At 39.5% G+C, this 19,009-nt stretch overlaps 1 protein-coding gene across 5 annotated transcripts in view; it reads right to left on the bottom strand.

Moving 5' to 3' along the window:
- LOC143295939 (muscle-specific protein 300 kDa-like) overlaps positions 1-19,009 on the bottom strand; it is a 341,276-nt gene that overhangs the window by 38,973 nt on the left and 283,294 nt on the right. For 3 of the 5 annotated variants that reach the window (XM_076607629.1, XM_076607630.1, XM_076607631.1), the window contains 3 exons: positions 16,438-16,752; positions 9,501-10,430; positions 3,287-3,427 (listed from right to left, as the gene is read on the bottom strand). In XM_076607629.1, coding sequence (XP_076463744.1) covers positions 3,287-3,427; positions 9,501-10,430; positions 16,438-16,752 — 1,386 coding nt within the window. The remainder of the gene's footprint in view (positions 1-3,286; positions 3,428-9,500; positions 10,431-16,437; positions 16,753-19,009) is intronic. The other 2 variants (XM_076607632.1, XM_076607633.1) reach the window with 2 other exon arrangements.

Here is a 19,009-nt window from a genome sequence, read left to right as displayed (position 1 = left end):
CGTGTGCACTCAAGTATATGAATGCAAGTATACATTCATACAAGACAAAGGTATTGACAGAAACCTGCTTTCAGTGATTTATCAACAGTCTCTTAGTTTTCTTGACATGTCAAGACCAGTTTGGGATCACAGAGACTGTTCATCCAATTTGGATTTCTACTTGTTACTCCATCAGAATAAAATGTTTGTACCCAGAAATGCAAATATAACAAACGTTTTGATTATTTTCTTTTCCAAAGACACTTGGAAAAGATTGGCTCTTACAATCTATTCTTGGCCACAAACACTTAACAGGATACAGATATATGCTCTGACAAATATAAAAGACACATGTTCTGAACTGATTTCCTTTTTGCCACTGCTCTTCATTTTTCAAGCACAAAAAGAAGTTACAAACTGAGAACAAAAATACAGAGTAACAGTATAATATACACAGACATAAATTTTCCTAGAAAACGTGTCTCTGACTAGCTGAGTAGAGTTTTGTGCAGTGACTCACTGGCTTTTCATAAATCTCTTTATATGATCTGGTGAACAGATCTTCTTTTGTCATTATTGTGATAATGTAAATTTGACACCCAGTGAATTTGACAGACACTTTTTTTTTCTGAAGTTTTACTGACACCAGGAAAATAACATTATGGTGAAACTGATCAGCAGGTTCACCCCCCTCCCACCCCCACCCCAATGATTTAAAGGAGAAATAACATTTTTTGTTTGAACACTTGTCTATGCTTCGGAAAGTCATTTAAGTTTGCATCTTGTATCTTGAAAAGAGTGAGTTCTAACGCATAAATAACAGGACACATATAAAATATATGACATTTACTGACATGCATATCACACATGTCAGTAAAATGCCAGCCTTCCGTGCAATATCTTGCTCTCTGCTCCAGTGACCTCATAATGATATATAAGTTGTGAAACTCATATCTCTCATTTGATTTATGAATGCCTTTCTAAGGGCAGGCCAATAAAATGAATGCCACCTGAAGATAAAAAAAAGCGTGTTTGTGCTGGCAGAATAAGATCACAGCTTGCACCGTTTCATGAATTCCAATAACAGAATTAGCTTCTGCAGTGTATTAATACTTTATTATGAGCAATTTTCAATGAAAAGAATAGAGCCTTTTCTTACACTTCAAAAACAGGTACTGCAGATTATCTGTCTTCTCCAAACCCCACACCACTCCTGCATTTTTTCTCTCCTCTCAATACTTATTCCATAACCTTTTGTCATATATATATATATATATATATATATATATATATCCCCATATATCTGACTTTATCGTCAAATGGTATGAAGTACAGTATATGTCTGCAAACCAAATACAGTCCTATACTCAATCACTGGGTGTTTCTGCAAGGTACCTTGTTAGTTCCATACCCCCACTTCACACAAATTTCAGCCTTTAAGTTGAGGATGGGTGTTCCCTGGGTACTATACCCACTGCAGGAGCTCCTTCCCTGTCTCTGTGTCACCATGCAGCACTGGCAGGGCTCTAGGAGTGAGGACAGAACTGCCACTGAAGCGAGACACTGTGTCACGGAGTAACGTCATGCCCTGCTTGTGTCTTCAATGACAAACCAATGTCTCATGCTGGCGTTCTGTGTTGTTGTTTTTTTCTCTAGATCAAATTCCGCAATGCTTTGCAAAGAAACATGAGTTACACACCTAGCAAATTCAATCATCTTCAGTTCATGAAAAAAAAAAAAAAAAATCCATTTATTTATTCATTTATCTTAAGAATCAGTGGACGTTTACAAGGTGGATGTTTACAAGATACTGGGTGTTCACAAGGTTATTTAGAGTAAAAACTCAATGTATTTGGATTAGGTCAAAGGTCAAAAGTGCTGGTGAATTACAAGCACACACCTAATGTACCAGTAACCAGGATATAATATATAATGGTAACTATCAACCTAAACCTGGATCTTTGTGTGTGTGTGTATTTTACAAACTGAATGCTCCATATCTATGTATGAAAACAAACCACCAGCAACACGAACACACACATAAACCATGAATACATACATGCATAACATAAATTGTGCAGGGAGAGAGAGAGAATCACTGTGTATGTGTGTTTGAGTGTGTCTGTGTGGCTGTCTGTGTCTCTCTGTGTTGACTGTGAGCAAAAGATGACCTGACCATACCAAGAGTTGGTCATAAACAACACACAAACAGATCTGTTCATGGAAGCATAAAGTGAAAGAGGACATACACGATAACTGACATACTCATGTCACTTTCAGAAAAGGAGACTCTGCAATACCCAGAATTCAGTTAGGACTGCAACGGTCACGCACAGGCTCGTACCAACTCACCTATCTTTGTGTGTGTGTTGGGGGGAGTAGGTAAGGGGGGCGGGGGGTTTATTCTTCTGTTGGGTTACAAGTTTATTATATTGTTCAATAACAGTAATTCTGTATTTCATTAATAAAGTAACAGATGCATGCTAAATTCAGGAGAGAAAGAAAAAAGAAAAAGAAAAAGAAAACAAAGAATGAATAAATCAGAGCAGGCCTGTGTACCAGATTTAACAATGACTCAATAAGAAATGTGGACTGGCATCATGGTGGGCAGACACATAATACTACACCCACCCCTAAAAAAGGAGAGCGCACAAAGATGAGAAGACACTCACAAACGCATGTACACACACACACACACACACACACGCATCATATACACAAACACACATAACTGACTCTTCCTCTAATTCTAACCTCTTTTTCACACACACTGACACACAAAGACAATAGGCATATATGCGCACACACACTCATGTATGTATGCCCTACCCCCTCACCCACACACACAAACTCATTTAAATATACTCATGCATGCACAAACAGACCAGCAAGCATGTTGTTACAGTGTTTCATGAATGGTTCAGCTCCTCTCTCTCACACGCATGCACACATACATACACATGGTACTATGGTACTGACCTGTTTTTGCAGAGTGTTCCACGACTGGTTCATCTCCCCTCTCACACGCATGCACACACATACACATGGTACTATGGTACTGACCTGTTTTTGCAGAGTGTTCCACGACTGGTTCATCTCCCCTCTCACACACATGCACACACATACACATGGTACTATGGTACTGACCTGTTTTTGCAGAGTGTTCCACGACTGGTTCATCTCCTCTCTCTCACACACATACACATGGTACTATGGTACTGACCTGTTTTTGCAGAGTGTTCCACGACTGGTTCATCTCCCCTCTCACACACATGCACACACATACACATGGTACTATGGTACTGACCTGTTTTTGCAGAGTGTTCCATGACTGGTTCATCTCCTCGAGGCGTGGCACTGTGCCAAGTGGCTGTCCCAGTGCCTCCACCTTCTGGCCAAAAGAAGAACTACGGGCCCTCGGTTCTTCTGTGTCGGTTGCATGTCCCTGCTGTTATCCCACAGGACATTGTGTATCAGTCCATGAATGTGTGTGCATGCGTATGTGGTGCACGTGTGTCTTTTACATTTATATAAATACCCACACATACCCATCTTTTTTCATGTCAATTCATAGCACAGATCAAAACATGGCCTGTCCTTAACACACACAAAAAAAACGTATTCACCTTACAATCCCTTTGATCTATGTGATAAATTTGGCAACCAACAGTTTCTTTCTTCCTGTGATTCCTGGATGGGGGTGGGAGTGGGGTGCAAGGGGAGGGGGGAGGACAAGAGAGACGATAGGGATGTGTCTTTCATGCAGAATCATCACACATGCAACATGCAGGATTGTGGGTTTGGAATCTCTGCTACCTCCTACAAGGCATGTGCTGTGAGCCACCTTCCACAGTCAAATGCATGTATCATGCTTCTAGTTCTCACAGGGCTGTTCACATGTTGATACAGAGACAGGTCATGCATTGATTTCATTTTGGTTTCTTGAGACACAGACACAAGTCATGCATCTTGAACATTTTTGTTTGTTCTGGAACTTTTTTTCCTCTTCATGCAACAAACAACACGAAAGTGATGTGTGTGATCTAGTACAGGCTGAAGGTCATAACATTATACTGGTTTAACATTATTGTTAGACATATTCTAGTTCCTATCTGCATCTTTGAAAAAACAAACAAACCAATAACCCAAAACCTACACAAAAAAAAAAAGAAAAAAAAAAAAGAAAAAAGAAGAAGATTATCTGCCCTCAAATTTATATGACTTTATTGTTCTTAAAATGCTTCTATATAAATAAATAATAGTTGAAACTGGAAGACAACAAACAAACAAAACAAGAAGTTTCAACCTTTACACCAACTGTTTCCAATAGCATAAAGTTTTGGAACCGATTACCCCCCCCCCCCCCCCACCCCTCCCCCCCCCCTTTTTTTTTTTTTAGCAGATAACAGGACACTTTACAAAACATACTTCTATTTTTACTACTGCTGTTATTTAAAAAATCATTTCAGACACACAGCACTATCACACTGATAAAAGACTACTATGGAATTTTTCGTACAGTAAAAATAAGCCAAGGTTTAAAAAAAAAAAAAAAAAAGAAACAGAGATAAAAAAATGTGCTAGGTTTCAAAGTTAAAAAGGTAAATCAAACAATCTACAAAGGTTCCTTAGATGATGTTAGAGAATACTATGAGTCAGTTTTTCTGGAAGTTCTGTATGCTATTTTAAGGAAACCAGAACTAAATGGATCCATTTTGTGTAAATCATTATTAGAAAAAAAAAGAACAGAGGAGGGATATCCAGGCATCAAAGAAACACACTACAGATGAAGATATTGCAGTTTCAAGCCATATATTATCAGAACTAAGTATGGGCATGCACTGAACCAACATTCAAGCCAGAACAAAGGGGAGGAACTTCACAAACATTTGATATGTCCCAGGACATATTATTTCCCTTTGATCTGCATCCCTACAATGGTAAAAACACATCATATTCTGATGGAAAAATGCATCTGACATGTCCCTCTATGATGAGTAAATGCTTCGGAACTCCACCTCCAACATGATAATTCTAAGTTCATGCAGGCTGAATGAAACAGGACCTCCTTTACATGCTCCTCCTTTTTATCCAAAAGAGGGGATGAAGCGGCGGTTCTGCAAGTTTATGCAAGCTGCTTCTCTTGAAAATATTAATTTTGCAAGCAATGATCTGTTTAAAAAAATTCATGGTCAGAACAATTCTGGGGGAAATAAAAATCCCATCTCAATGTCTGTCATCCAACATTACATGTACATGTGTTTCTCTGGCCTGGATCCTTCCAAAACATTTCACTACATTAACTCTTTATATACTAAGGTACGCTATAGTGTACCTCATGTGCAAAACGCTTTGTTACTGTGGTACGCTATAGTGCACCATGAGTTTAAAAATTCATAGTTCATAGTTTAACGGTCTTGTGTGAAACTAAATGGCGCAGCTCTGTTCCACAGTCACCCAAAAGTGCACCTGTATTTTTATTGTGGCTGAGAATGCTTTTATCTGAGTACAATACATGTGAATGTAACCCAAATCTGCCTTCTTGCTTGCTCGCTTGACAGGATGGCGTCTCTGTCAACTTTGGTAAGTACCGTGACTCAAATTTGAATGCAAACTGATTCTATAGTGGATATCCACTGTGCATACACATTTGCCCATTCAATTGCTACAATTAGGAAGTGTCTATGTTTACAAAAGACCACATTTGTAAAATTTCTATTACATGAGAAAAACTCACCCCCTTTATGTCAGATATGAAAAATTTGGATTTAAAAAAATATACTAAATCAGTCAATAATAAAGTGAGTGCTTTGAAACTTTGCCAAATGTTAGTCCATTCTATTCATAATATTAACACAAAATTTCACAGCTTTTGCACAGTACTTGCATTTTTTTTTTTTTTATAGATATTTTTCTTGTAAAATAAACAAACAGCCAGTACAGAGAGGATAATGAAGTCATTGGGCATTATAGAATAAGAAAAGAAAAAAAGAAAAAAAAGGGAAGCGTTAATTTATATTCTGCATTTCACAGTCTGACCAGTTAATAAAGAATTCCATTTAAAGTTTATTCTGGACATGCTACTGTTAGAAAAAAGTTAATATTTCATTAACTCAGCGCTTAGTTATGAACAGAGAGCTGGCTTTATTGCTTTTTTTTCTTTTCTTTTTTTTTTTAAAGTCAAGGAAAAAAAACAAACAGAAAAAACACAACAAAATACACACACACACAAACAACAGCAACAACAACAAAAAACTGATCATCCACAGCAAACATTTAAAAATAAACGCTGAATAACAGAGAAAAAACTTGAAATGCAAATGTAAATGTTTCAAACCACAGCAAATATATGTTGTTTTTTTCTTTTTGAAATCTACAAAATAATGCCTGTAATGGATCACACCACAGATTGCAGTGAATCTAAAATAATTACACATCAAACAGTACATTTGAAAAAAAAAAAAAAAAAAAAAAAGAAACAAGAGAGGCAAGGCCTTCAAGACTCACTTGTGACATGCACTTACCACAATAATTGAATCAAAACACACAAAAAATCAATTGCAAAACAAAAGTCATGTGCACCTCCCTACATAGAAATATAGACACAACAAAGTTGTGATGTATTTTACATTGTTTATTTATTTATTTTTATTTAACTTTTTTCTCAAAATTAAAGTCACCAAGGAAAAAAAAAAATCATTTCTAACTTACACTTGCTTTTGTTTAAATGAAAGAGGAAATGCACCTAAGTGTGACCAACACACACACACACACACACAAACACAAGACAGGTAATAAAGTTAAGTTACATTTTATACATGTATACATAAATAAAATGTAACGTGGGTTAAAAAAAAGAAGAAAAAAGCAAAAAAAAAAACAAAAACACAAAAAAAAGTCCTGATGGCAGATTCGAACCATGCGTTTTCAGGTGAGAAGAAACTGTCGTACCCATTACACTATCGTGGCTCCTTAACTGGCGTTCTAAAATTTAATATTTAAACATGCTTTTTTTAAAGGCGATAAATCGATTGTGGTATTTGCAGTGAGAACGCTGTTTAAATCATATTATTCTGGTGTATCCTGGGCATTCAAAATATCTTTAAGGGCAATTAAAAATTCTTTTTAAGTCCTCAGTAAAGGAGATGTGGCGATCGCCGCAATCACAATGCAACATTTAGCCGTTTTCTCTAGATCTAGATAGATGTACAAGTTTAGTTACACCCACTGGGAATGTAGTACGACACGGTCGATTCAATTTCTCTTTTATGTTTATTCTAGTTTTATAGTTTTAAAGTTGATATGAAAATTGAGTATTTTGTTAAACTAATAACATATAGAGCTAAGTACAAGTACTTCATAAACGTCGTATGAAGTGAAAAGGACTTCATTTTGAGAAAAGTCAAGATTGGAAATTTTTACGTTTCATCAAGGGTATTAACTCTCATGGTTTATAAGTTCCGACTGATTTTGTTGATATTTTTATGGCAGTTTGGGGCATAATCAAGTAAGTGATGAGGCGTTCACAAATCTTTCTCGGGATAAATATTTAACAGTCTCCTTCTCCAACTTTCCATCACATGTTTTCGTGTATTGTTGATTGAATATAGGATTGAACGGGCAAGTCAACAACTTGAAACAAAATGGCATCCTTCGTTCATGAGGAATATGAGCATGCGCTTTGAATATGTATAAATATGTGTACGCAATTGATTTTTGCCCATGACCTTCAGGACTCAGCCAATAGATCTATAAAGTCCACTTGTAGTATTGATTTTAGTATTTTCTGAAAAAGACCACTTGGGCGAATGAACATAGTGAAAGCCCTGTTCACTGAGAGTAAAACACACAAGCTTTTTATGTATTGAGTATAATTTCAAAATGTAATGTTTTAGATGAGAAAGATCAGTTTAAAGCAAATTAACCCCCTTAGCATTAATTACAGATTAATTTCCCTTCTTTACTATCTGCACCAAAGACATGCAAAATAAATATAACTTCCATGCTTAGCAAAAGAAGTTCATGTTTGAGCCAAAAATGATAAAAATGACTGCTCTTGTTGTTGTGTCAGAACATCAGATCAAAGTGCCAAGTTTCGAGAATAAAAAAATTATATATATATATATATATATATATATATATATATATATATAAAACAGTAAATTCAGTTTGCATATAATTTGGCTTCTTTTTTAATTTTTTTGTGCCCATCCCAGAGGTGCAATATTGTTTTAAATAAGATGACTGGAAATAACAGAATTTTTCCTATTTTTATGCCAAATTTGGTGTCAACTGACGAAGTATTTGCACTGTGAGAGAAAATGGCAATGTTTAAGTTTACCACGGACACACAGACACACACACACACAGACAACCGAACACCGGGTTAAAACATAGACTCACTTTGTTTACACAAGTGAGTCAAAAAAAGCCAAATGGACATACTATGCCAGCACTAGCACAAATTACTACTATTGCGGCAAGCTAACACTGTAACATCATGTACAGCATCAGTAACTTAGCACAAGTAGTAAGACTCAGAGCCAACATCTACAAATCACATCCATAGCATTAACCCCTTCACTGCACAGTAAGTGTTTTTGGGTGCAAAACATCACACAACCCATCCCCCGCCTATTTTATTAACAAAAATGTTGGTTTCTCATTCATTGTGTGCGGGGAAAAGACACAGGTGCTGTGGTTTCTTTAATCTCTCAGAGACGGTATGATTTCTTTAATCTCTCAAATAAGGTGTGATTTCTCTCCCCCCCCCCCCCCCAACCCCTCCTCTCCACCACATGCTCTGCACTGTTTGTGGATCATATGGTTAGAGAATCATTGTACTGTGTGTGCACTTTTTGCTCTCTGTTTTGAAAGGGTTAACGCTAAGCTCATACACACACACAAACATAGAGAGAGACAGGGAAGACCAAAAAGACACAGGTGATGAAAGGATAATGTGAGCAGAAACACACTGGAGTGAAGGAAGGAAGAAAAGTGGTGTAAAACATGAACCAGTCTAGTAAAAGCAACAAAAACACAGCGGAACCCTCTTATCACTTGATATTGACATAAACCTACCCAGCTGAAATGAAGCTTTTCCACCCGCCCTTGTTTTGGGAATACTGTTGGTATGTGGTATTTTCATTCCAATGTTTTGATGGAAAGTTCTTGAGTCATGTCTGATTCAGTGACTGTCTGGAGATTGTTTAGAAGAAAAATCTTTATACTTGTGATGACTTTTGTGTTTTCATACTTCCACTGATTCCCTGCAACCAACTCATGGACTGAACTGATTTCCCTGTTGGTCTGGGCTTCATGTTTCATCACCTCATCACCTTACAGATGAAATGTTTGTGTTGCTTTATTACACAAAAAATGTGTAGCTTGCTCTATTACAGAAGAAACATGTAGTTTTCTTTTATTACAGAAGAAAAGTGTACATTTTCTACGATAAGAGGATCCACTGTGTCAGTTAGCGATGTTAGCAAAAAGCACAGCACACACAGCCCCACACCCACCAGTCCACTATTAATGACATCACGCCCAACACCAACACCACCACCAGCAGCGGTAGTAGAAGCCACATGCAGAGAGGAGGAGCGCCCACGTCCATACAAAGCAGAGGGGGAAGGGGAGAGAGAGGGTGCAGCAGTCGGGGGCTGGAATGACTTGCCCCCCTTGTCAGGGGAGTGCGATAAAGTGCGGCGACCCAAAGCTGCTGGAGACTCTGACCAGCCCCGACCACGGGGGGTGGAGGTTTTAGCGGGGCGGTCATGGTCAGAGAGAGACCATGGCGACTCCAACCTTGACCTTAGGGTGGTTACCTTGCCAACACCGCCACTGTCGGGGCCTTGACCCGGGCTCTTTTTCAACAAGGATGAGCCATGGAGACGAGGGTCCGATGCACTCTTCACTTTGTAGGAATCAACCAGTCCTTCCGACGGAGCCGACCACCGTATGGTCTTCACCGACGTGTCACCCGGCTGGGATACAAAACTGTCCGATTCGTCCGAGCGGAACGATGCCGAGCTGTCCACCCGGGAAGAGTCCAATATGGGCTTGAAGCGCCCAAAATCAGCGGTGGTGGCACTTTGTTCAGACCTGGGGGTGGTGCCAGGAGGCCTGGCGCTCAGAGGGCTGTGACTCTGCAGGGTGGTGGACAGGGAGGGGCTGGTCTGCAAGGACTGTGAAAGGTTGACCCCCGCGTCCATCCCACTGTCAAAACTGTCCAGGGTCAAGGACGCTGATGACACGGGGGAGCTGTGTGCCTCCATACCGCCGCTCTCGGAGGCAGACGCGGTGACCCAGTTGCGATAGACCATGTCGGGCAGGTAGCGCTTGCGGGAGGTGACGGTGCTGGCCTGGGCCACTCGCAACGACAGCTGCTGGCTCTTCTCATTGATCTCGCTCACCCTGGCCTGGTGGGCTTTGATCTGGGAGGCTAGGCTCTGAAAGGAACAGGAGCAGTGAGGCCACATGCACAAGGGGGGGTAACACACTAACTACACAGGCGGACGACTCTACCACCACCAGCTCAAGCCATGCTGGGTTTCTGTGTGTACCCCTCTGGGACAAGGCAAGACAGGATTATGTGAGATGACAGACATCAGGCATTCAAGGATAGGTGATCTGTGATTAAAGACCACTATGTCAGTCAACATGATAACAACATCCCCCTTGTCCCCATTCAGTTTACTCACAATCACATGCATTTTGCATGGCATGCCCATACAAAAATATCAGTTTGATTTTTATCACAATTGTGTCTTATGCCTTTAACTGCTTGGTGCTTTTCTTTTTTTCCTTTTCTTTTGTGCCCTATTTTTTACACTATTTCAGTGGAGTTACCGTTGACACCACTTACCCCAAATTATTCTCCATACACATTACCTATTTCAGTTTCACAACTGTTCTGTGAGCTGGAGATCTGAATCTTTTAAAGGACTTTTACACTGTCAAAATTCTGGGTCATGCCATCCAAAATTCTTGAACACGCAAAAATGGAGAAAAAGGGAAGGGGAGAAATCCATGGAAAAGATGTGAGGGGATTAATTTCAGGATTAATCTGGACACTCCTACAAATTTCATATGATGACAATGACTGCATGTACTCAAGGACTGACTGGGATCCTGTGACAAATCTAACACAGCGATAACCATGATGATGATGATGTGCCACCTATCCAGGAGGGCAATGATGGTCAATGTGAAGGCCAGACATGATGTCCACAAGTGACCAGAGCCTGGTTAAAGGGTGCCTGCAGTGAGATGGTTCAACTGCCCACAAAGTGTGTGGGTCAGAAAATGCCACCCCACTCCTGTATACATTCCACTACAACAACAGAGAAAAACACCCCACTTCCACACACATCCACTAGAATATTGAACTTTTTTTCTTGAATAAAGTGCACAAAACAAAGCATTCACCCAAATCATACCCCCCCCCACCTCCCCGCTGCATATTTCTGTAACTAATGGCCATGAACATGAACAAATGCACCCCAGCATCATGATTAAACAAGAAAAACAAACGTGACCCATAAAAAGTATCCTTCTACAAGTTACAAAGAATAACACTAAAAGAACTTTCAGTCTGACTACAACAACAAAAAAGATATCTAAGCACAGACATGCATGCGCACTCCTCACTTCCTCAAACACAGCCTCACACCCTATCCCCCACCCAACATAAGCCATTAGACAAAATCACCAACTGACCTGAAAAGAAACAATGGCTCTATACACACACAAACTTACCTGCAACCCCCCCCCCCCCAACCACAATAACACCCCTCCCCCACCCCCACCCCAAAATAAAATAAAAAAATGATTAGGAGAATCCAAACCACATCACACCAGAGTTTTTATCCACACCATCCTAGATTACATACACATTATGTCTGCAACACAAACCATATATATGTATATGTGTATATGCCGGTTCTACAAGCCATATGGCCACATATAAAAATACAAGGCCAACGACATGCAAACTGCTGCATCTATCCATGCATCCATACACTTTAACACAAAAAATGTTGAAGCACACCCCCCCCCCCCTTCTCCCAACCTCTCTTACTCCCTCTCCCTCTTTCATTTTCATTACAAGGGGCAGAGGGTGAGTGAAGTGGACATATTATTTGTGAATGAGCGTGTCAGTACGAAAGTGAGTCTGTGTGTGTGTGTGTGTGTGTGCATGCTTGCAAGCATGAGTGGGTGTGCATACACATGCATGTATCTGCACATATGTGATAAAGTGTATGGGTGCCTGTATTAGGGATGGGAAATGTACAATACATTGAATCTAATTTCAGAAAAGAAAAAATAAAGTGAGTAACATTGTCAGAACTTGACAAGTCATGACTCCCCCTCTACCCCTAACAAACTTACAGACCACACACACACACACACAAAGATTACACTCTCAAACCACCTTCATTATTTTCACCACATCAAGAGTGAGAAGACGACGACGACAACAGTAACACAGAGCTCCTCCACACTGGAGGCACTCCACAAACCGCTGAACATAACATACCCCGAAACGCACGCCGCTTCGAGCTCCTGACTAGCGCAACACACATGCAAAGTGACCCAGTGGTTTAGCTCTGAAGGTCATGTCAACACAGCACAGCCTGTATGTCCACCACCACCACCACACACACACACAGAAGCCAGCCAGGCAAATTAGCTGGAAGGGAAGAAAAGCCAACCAACAGCCACAAACTACTTGTTCAAACATTTACAAAGCTGGGGTGAGTAAGTGGAGAACAGTGAGTAAATAGAAAAAGGTGTGAGGAGAAAAAGACTAAATATGTGCTTGGCAGTGGTATAATTTTGTATCAACATCACAATAGTTTACCAAGACTGGAAAGCATTTGTGTAATATCGATTAAAGTAAGGGGGGAAAACGTAAACTGTGTGTGCATGGTGTGAAATAATGATGCACTGCTTCAGTAGAATGTCACCATTCATGTTCACTTTGGTGATTAATTTTTTTTTTAGTATGCATGTGTGCATGCTTGTGGGTGCATGGGTATATGAGTGCGAGGAAACATAAGACATGTGCAGACAGATTTGAATCGTGTATCATTATCAGCGTAAGACACTATGTGTGCTTAAATGTGTGCATAAATGTGTGTGTGTGTGTGTGTGTGTGTGTGTGTGTGTGTGTGTGTGTGTGTGTGTGTGTTGTCTTCAGTTTTATGTCTTTCCACTTGAAGTGATATTAGAGAGAGAGTGTGTGTGTGTGAATGTCAGTGTGTGTATGTATGTGTGTGTTGGACATATATTTGGCATCTCATTATCAGCCATTAAAGAATATGACTTCATGCCATTAAATTCAGTTTCTGTGTCTGCGGAAAAAAAAATCTTTCAAATATGAAAGACATAACAAAAACTGAAACAAAAACAATTTAAAAAAACTAGATTATCAATTCAGAAAACAGGATAAAAAATAAATGTACATAACAAAAATAAACAAATAAATAAATAACCATTATACATTTTTTTTTTTACTGGCAAGAAAGGAACAAAGCCAATACCACTAAGTGCAGCAGTAAAGCGGTAAGCGTAGTGGCAAAGCATGACAAATCAAAAGCAGACGAACACATCAATTAAACATAACATGTGCGGAGCAATGCAGCAGACAGTCATGACAAGCAGGATTTACTTTCAACACCTCATTCGTTTTCTGCCCCCACCCCCTTTCCCACACCCCCCTCTCTCATATTTATGTTTGGACGCTTCTCTATCAATGAACATGAGAAGAGGGTATGTAAGGAAATCTTGATTTACAAGATGCACTCCTACCAGTGACACTTACAATTTTTTTTTTTTTAATAATTCCTTTTGTTTTTCATTTCTTTTCTTCAGAAAGAAAGAAGAGATTATGAAAAAAAAAGAAAAGATTTTTTGTGTTACTGTTTAACACAAACCTAATATAATCTCTGAAGGCCTGATCAGCAAGGTGGGCTTACACAAACATCAGGCATCTGCCCCTCCCCCCTTGCCCCCACCACCCTTTTAAAAATTAAAATTTTTTTTTTTAGGCAGTTGTGGAGTAGCATATATGGATCAGTCCATATGCTTTGACACCTCCTTGAAACTGAAACTGATCTTGTCAGAGACAAAGAAGGCAGCAACCATAAGATTAACAGACACAAAGGAGGAACAGAAGACCCTGCAGTCAGCAGAATGCTGTGGAAATCTGTGAGAAAACTCGTCAGAATTTCCATAAAGAATCACAACAAATGGAAACTGATCGTACAGTTTTTATAATAAAAAAGTTTAAGGTCTTTATGTAACATCTGGTGCTGACAGAAATGATACAATATTACAGGTTGACCCTGACGAGAAATAAAATCAACATAAACTCTGAAAAAGTGTTGAAACAGTTTGCGATATCACCTCCCATTTTCTGACAAATGCCAGCACTGATGCCTTCTGTCCCCATGCATACCCAACCCCACCCCCTCCTACCCCATCATTCCCAGCATGAATTCCTGACAAAAGATACAGACAATAAAAAAAACAACGAAATGTTACAATATAAGTTATTTCTTTTGCTTTAGCCATTTCAGCTGAGGAGTTAATCGCTCACAGCAAAGTCAGTCAAAGACCACAAGTAAATGCTACTTGCATTCATTATGCATAAACTGACAAATCTGGGACAAAGCTTGACATGGTACAGTTAATGCACACACACACACACACACACTGCAACCTCCTCACCCCACCTCCCACTAACCCACACACACACTTCACCACCACCACCACATAAACTCACATGCACCTACACCCTCATAAACAGAGTTTTTCTGGGTCTTGTTTGTTTTTAATCCTGTGTGTGTACATGGGGATTTTCACATATTCACATTTAACAAGCAGACAGACATACACACAAGCCAGTAAGTTTCCCACAGACACAACATGGTAATGGCATTGCCAGTATGGTACATATGATGAGAGCATGCCAACACATATACTACATGAACACAATGAAGCATTTCTAAATACACCCAAACCCCAAGAGAAAGAATCAACTGCAGCTGCATAGACTGACAAACTACCATGTGAAGAAGAATGAGAACTATGTTACAGTGTTATACATGAATCAGAATCAGAATCAGAGTCATATTTATTTCTCATAAAAACCGTACATGAAAGGTGTGTGTGTGTGTGTGTGTGTGTGTGTGTGTGTGTGTGTGTGTGTGTGTGGATGTGAATGCGCATGCATGCATACATGAGTATGTATGCCGGAGTATGTGAGTGATTGAGTGAATGTGTATGTGTGTGTGTGTGCGTGCACACGCACACATGTGCGCATGCATGTGTGTGTGCGTGCATGTCCTATAATACAATTTTCCTATCATAACAGAAAACCAAAGTCTACAGTAAGAAAAGCCAGAAAGCAAGCTACAATGACTGAGAGAAGCACTATCGATGACAGTGAAGACAAAACGACCAAGAGAATAAGAACTGCTACACAAACCAAAAAATAATTGTGCAGGTACATGACTACACATGAATGCAAAGGAACAAAAAAAGAAAAGAAAAAAAAAAGGTGCAAATAAATACAAAAGACCATAGGCAAAGTGACAACAATGCCGTCTGACGCATGCTGTGACAAGACATTCAGAGTTGTCCACCCTTGGTGTGTCTGCTGTTTCTGTGCCGCATATCAACCTGGTGTCAGACACGTGTCATGTCTGCAGGCTGTGTAACACAGTTTGACACACGGCACACAAACTACAGCACGCACCTCTTGAGTCTGACCTCTAACATGCTGATAAAATAATGCAGAATTTGATATTAAAAACAAAACAAAAGAAAAACCCAAGAAAACAATAAAAAGAGATTCAATTCGTAAATGGATAAATCAATGATTTATATAAACAAATTTAAACAAAAAATTTCTAAAAGCAAAAAAAGGAAATAAAAACAAACAAATAAATGAATGAATAGACAGATAAAAAAACAAATGAATATACTTTTTAAAAAGAAAAAACCAAAAAAACAAAAGCAAAAAAAAAAAAAAAAAAAAAAAAAAAAAAAAAAAAAAAACCAGGTGAAAAAACCGAATCAAAATGCAAAAATAAACAAAACGAAAAAAGATAAAATAAACAAATAAAAATAAAAAAATAAATTTTTTTTTTTAAAAGGAAGAAAGAAATTTAATAAACAACAAAATAATAAAAAGAATTGAAAAGAACAACCCATAACCAAATAATAATAATAATAATAATCAGATAAACCCAAACCAAATAGAACATTAAGAAATAATGAAAATGATAAACCCAAACCAAACAGAACATTAAGAAATAATAAGAAAATAATAAACCCAAACCAAAAACAATCAACAAAAAAACAACAACCCCAAAACAAAAAAAAACCTAACAAACTCAAGAGCGCAATGTGTGTGTGACTAGCCAGCGAGGCACGGTAGGTACATACATTATGTTCAGCAATCTGCTGCTTCAAGGCCTGCACCGTGGAGGCTCGAACCGGGGACGCCAGCAACTTCTGCTGGGCCTCGGAGATGGCCGCGTTCAGGTGGCGGACCTCCGTCTCATACTGCTCCTGCTCCGCCAGGGCCGCCCGCAGGTCCAAACACTGGCACTCGGCGGCCTCCTGCAGCTCCAAGATCTCCTTCAGCAAGCGCTGGCCCTGGGAGGGGGTGGTCTCCCCTGGCTGGTCTCCCAGGGCGTCGTGCTCCCCCACCACCTCCTCCGTTCGTGCCTTGTTGCTCCTGATGTCCTCCAGGAGGCGCTGCAACAAAGAATGGGGAGGGAGGAGGAGTTTTGTTTATTCAATGCCCCATCATACAGACTGCCGAGTGTAGACATTTTCTGTCAAAGTATTAATGTTCACGTTCCAATACTATCATGTGGCCTGTTCAACCCAAGGAAAATTACAGTTTTGACAGGCTTCCATGCCACACTGATGTGGAAAAACAAACAAAAAACCACAGAAAATATCCTCTTTTTCCTCTAATTTACGTGTGGACATATTTGGAAATACTGTAGAAGTGATTTCCCTTACTTTTCTTGCATGAATACTAGTGCACACAATCACCGTTACTGTATGAGTGATTGCGACACAGCGGGAGAGAGCGAGAGAGAGAGAGAGAGAGAGAGAAAGAGAAAGAGAGAGACAGGGAGGGAGGGAGGGACAGACAGACAGAGAAAGGGCATATTAATGCATCACCACTTAAAACTGAACTTATCTCTCTCTTAAATAAATAAATATAAAAAAGAAGAAAAAACCCCACCATGAATGGCAGCAAAGTAACGGAAAAATAATCCTAACATTGATGCATACACCAGTGTACAACTGCATTATTTCAAAGTGATCATTCAGACTGCAAACTGTCAGGGAAGGAACTGAAAACTGGGATCATTTTCATATATGAAACAGTGCCAGCACATTACATAAGAAAATAAGTCTATTAAGCTCTCAAGTCATTTACAGAGCAAAAATTTTTCAAACATGATTAATGAATTCACTAATTCACATTCAATGAAATGAATAAATATTAATTTTTATTCCCTGATATACAAAAAAAACAACCCAAAAACACATGCACACATACACCCCCCTCACTATTCCCTGAAAGGCAAATACACATTAAAAAAAAAAAATTATATGCATATAAACACACACACACAGACACACACACACAAGAATGTCAATCATATCTTTTGCATGCTTGTTATATACCCTATGTTATCATACATATTTGCTACATTTAAAAAATGCAATGCCTATAAACCTAGAAAAATCAGAGCTTCTTTGCCATGGAAGATGTATTGGACAGCATGAATGATCAAAGTCAATCTTTCTCAGAATATCAAAACACAAGAAGCAAAGGTGACCATTTGATTCCTGGAAAAAAAAGCAAAAAAAAAAAAGCTTTGACTGCTGACAAGTGTTACGTTAATTCAGAAATGCACAGAATGGTTAGCTCCCACTGAATGGTTCTTTGACAAATGTTTATGCAAACATGAACATCCCCACAAACACTCACACTCACATCTATCACACACACACACACCTGCAAAAAAAAAGCTACCTACATGAAGCAATAACAAAAAGGTTCCTTGTACGCCTTTAAACCAAAATAAACACCAGCATGACACTGAGAATAAGGTAATCATCATGTGTGTGTGTGTGTGTGTGTGTGTGAAGAGAAGAGAGCAAGGGAGATAGAGAAAAGGGGGGGGAGGACAGGCAGAGAACGAGAGAGAGAAAAAGAGGGGGAGGGAGAGACAGAAACGCTGAGAGAGAGAGAGAGAGAGAGGAAGGGGTGAGAGAGAGAGAGAGAGAGGGGGTGGGGTTGTTGGGGGGGTGGGGTGGGGGAGCCTTGGCACAGACAGAAAACTGGACAGAGACTGTTTGATGGTGGCCAACACTTGCCATGCTGGTTGCTAAGACCACGGGACTTTACAGTGGAGCGGGGTGGTTGGAAGCGGATTTGGACCCGGGAAGGGAGGTGGGGAGGGTGTATCGGGTTGACCCCATGTCAGTGTACCTTCCCTCAGAACAGTACAAATTACAGACTTCAAGACTTCTGGCGCCTGACTGGATATGTAATCCAAACATAAAAGAACCCCCCACCCCATCCACCCCACTTGTCAAGTATTTGTATACAGAACGGAAGACTGGAAAGGAGAGAAAAGTAGGAAGCAGTTCCTTCCAAAAGGTTACACAAATGTTTCATGTTCAATGAAAGCAGTCGTGTGTATTTTTATATTGTGCGCGCGCGGGCGGTTTTGCCGTGTGTGTGTGTGTGTGTGTGTGTGTGTGTGTGTGTGTGTGTGTGTGTGTGTATGTGTGTGTGTGTGTACTTTTGGAGTTAAAAGACATATGTGTTTTCTCAACTTTAATGTGACGTTGTGCATTTGGAAATGTTTGTTCTGGGCATGAAAAGATTATTTTGCAGTAATCCTCCAAACTCCATTAGGAGTGAAAGGATAATTAAAACTTGAATCTTGAAACACGTGTGTGTGTGTGTGTGTGTGTGTGT

This window comes from Babylonia areolata, chromosome 21, assembly GCF_041734735.1.
Source record: "Babylonia areolata isolate BAREFJ2019XMU chromosome 21, ASM4173473v1, whole genome shotgun sequence".
Lineage (NCBI taxonomy): Eukaryota > Metazoa > Mollusca > Gastropoda > Neogastropoda > Buccinidae > Babylonia > Babylonia areolata.
The sequence above is the reverse complement of the archived record's forward strand: the minus strand, read 5'-3'. Positions and strand labels throughout refer to the sequence as shown.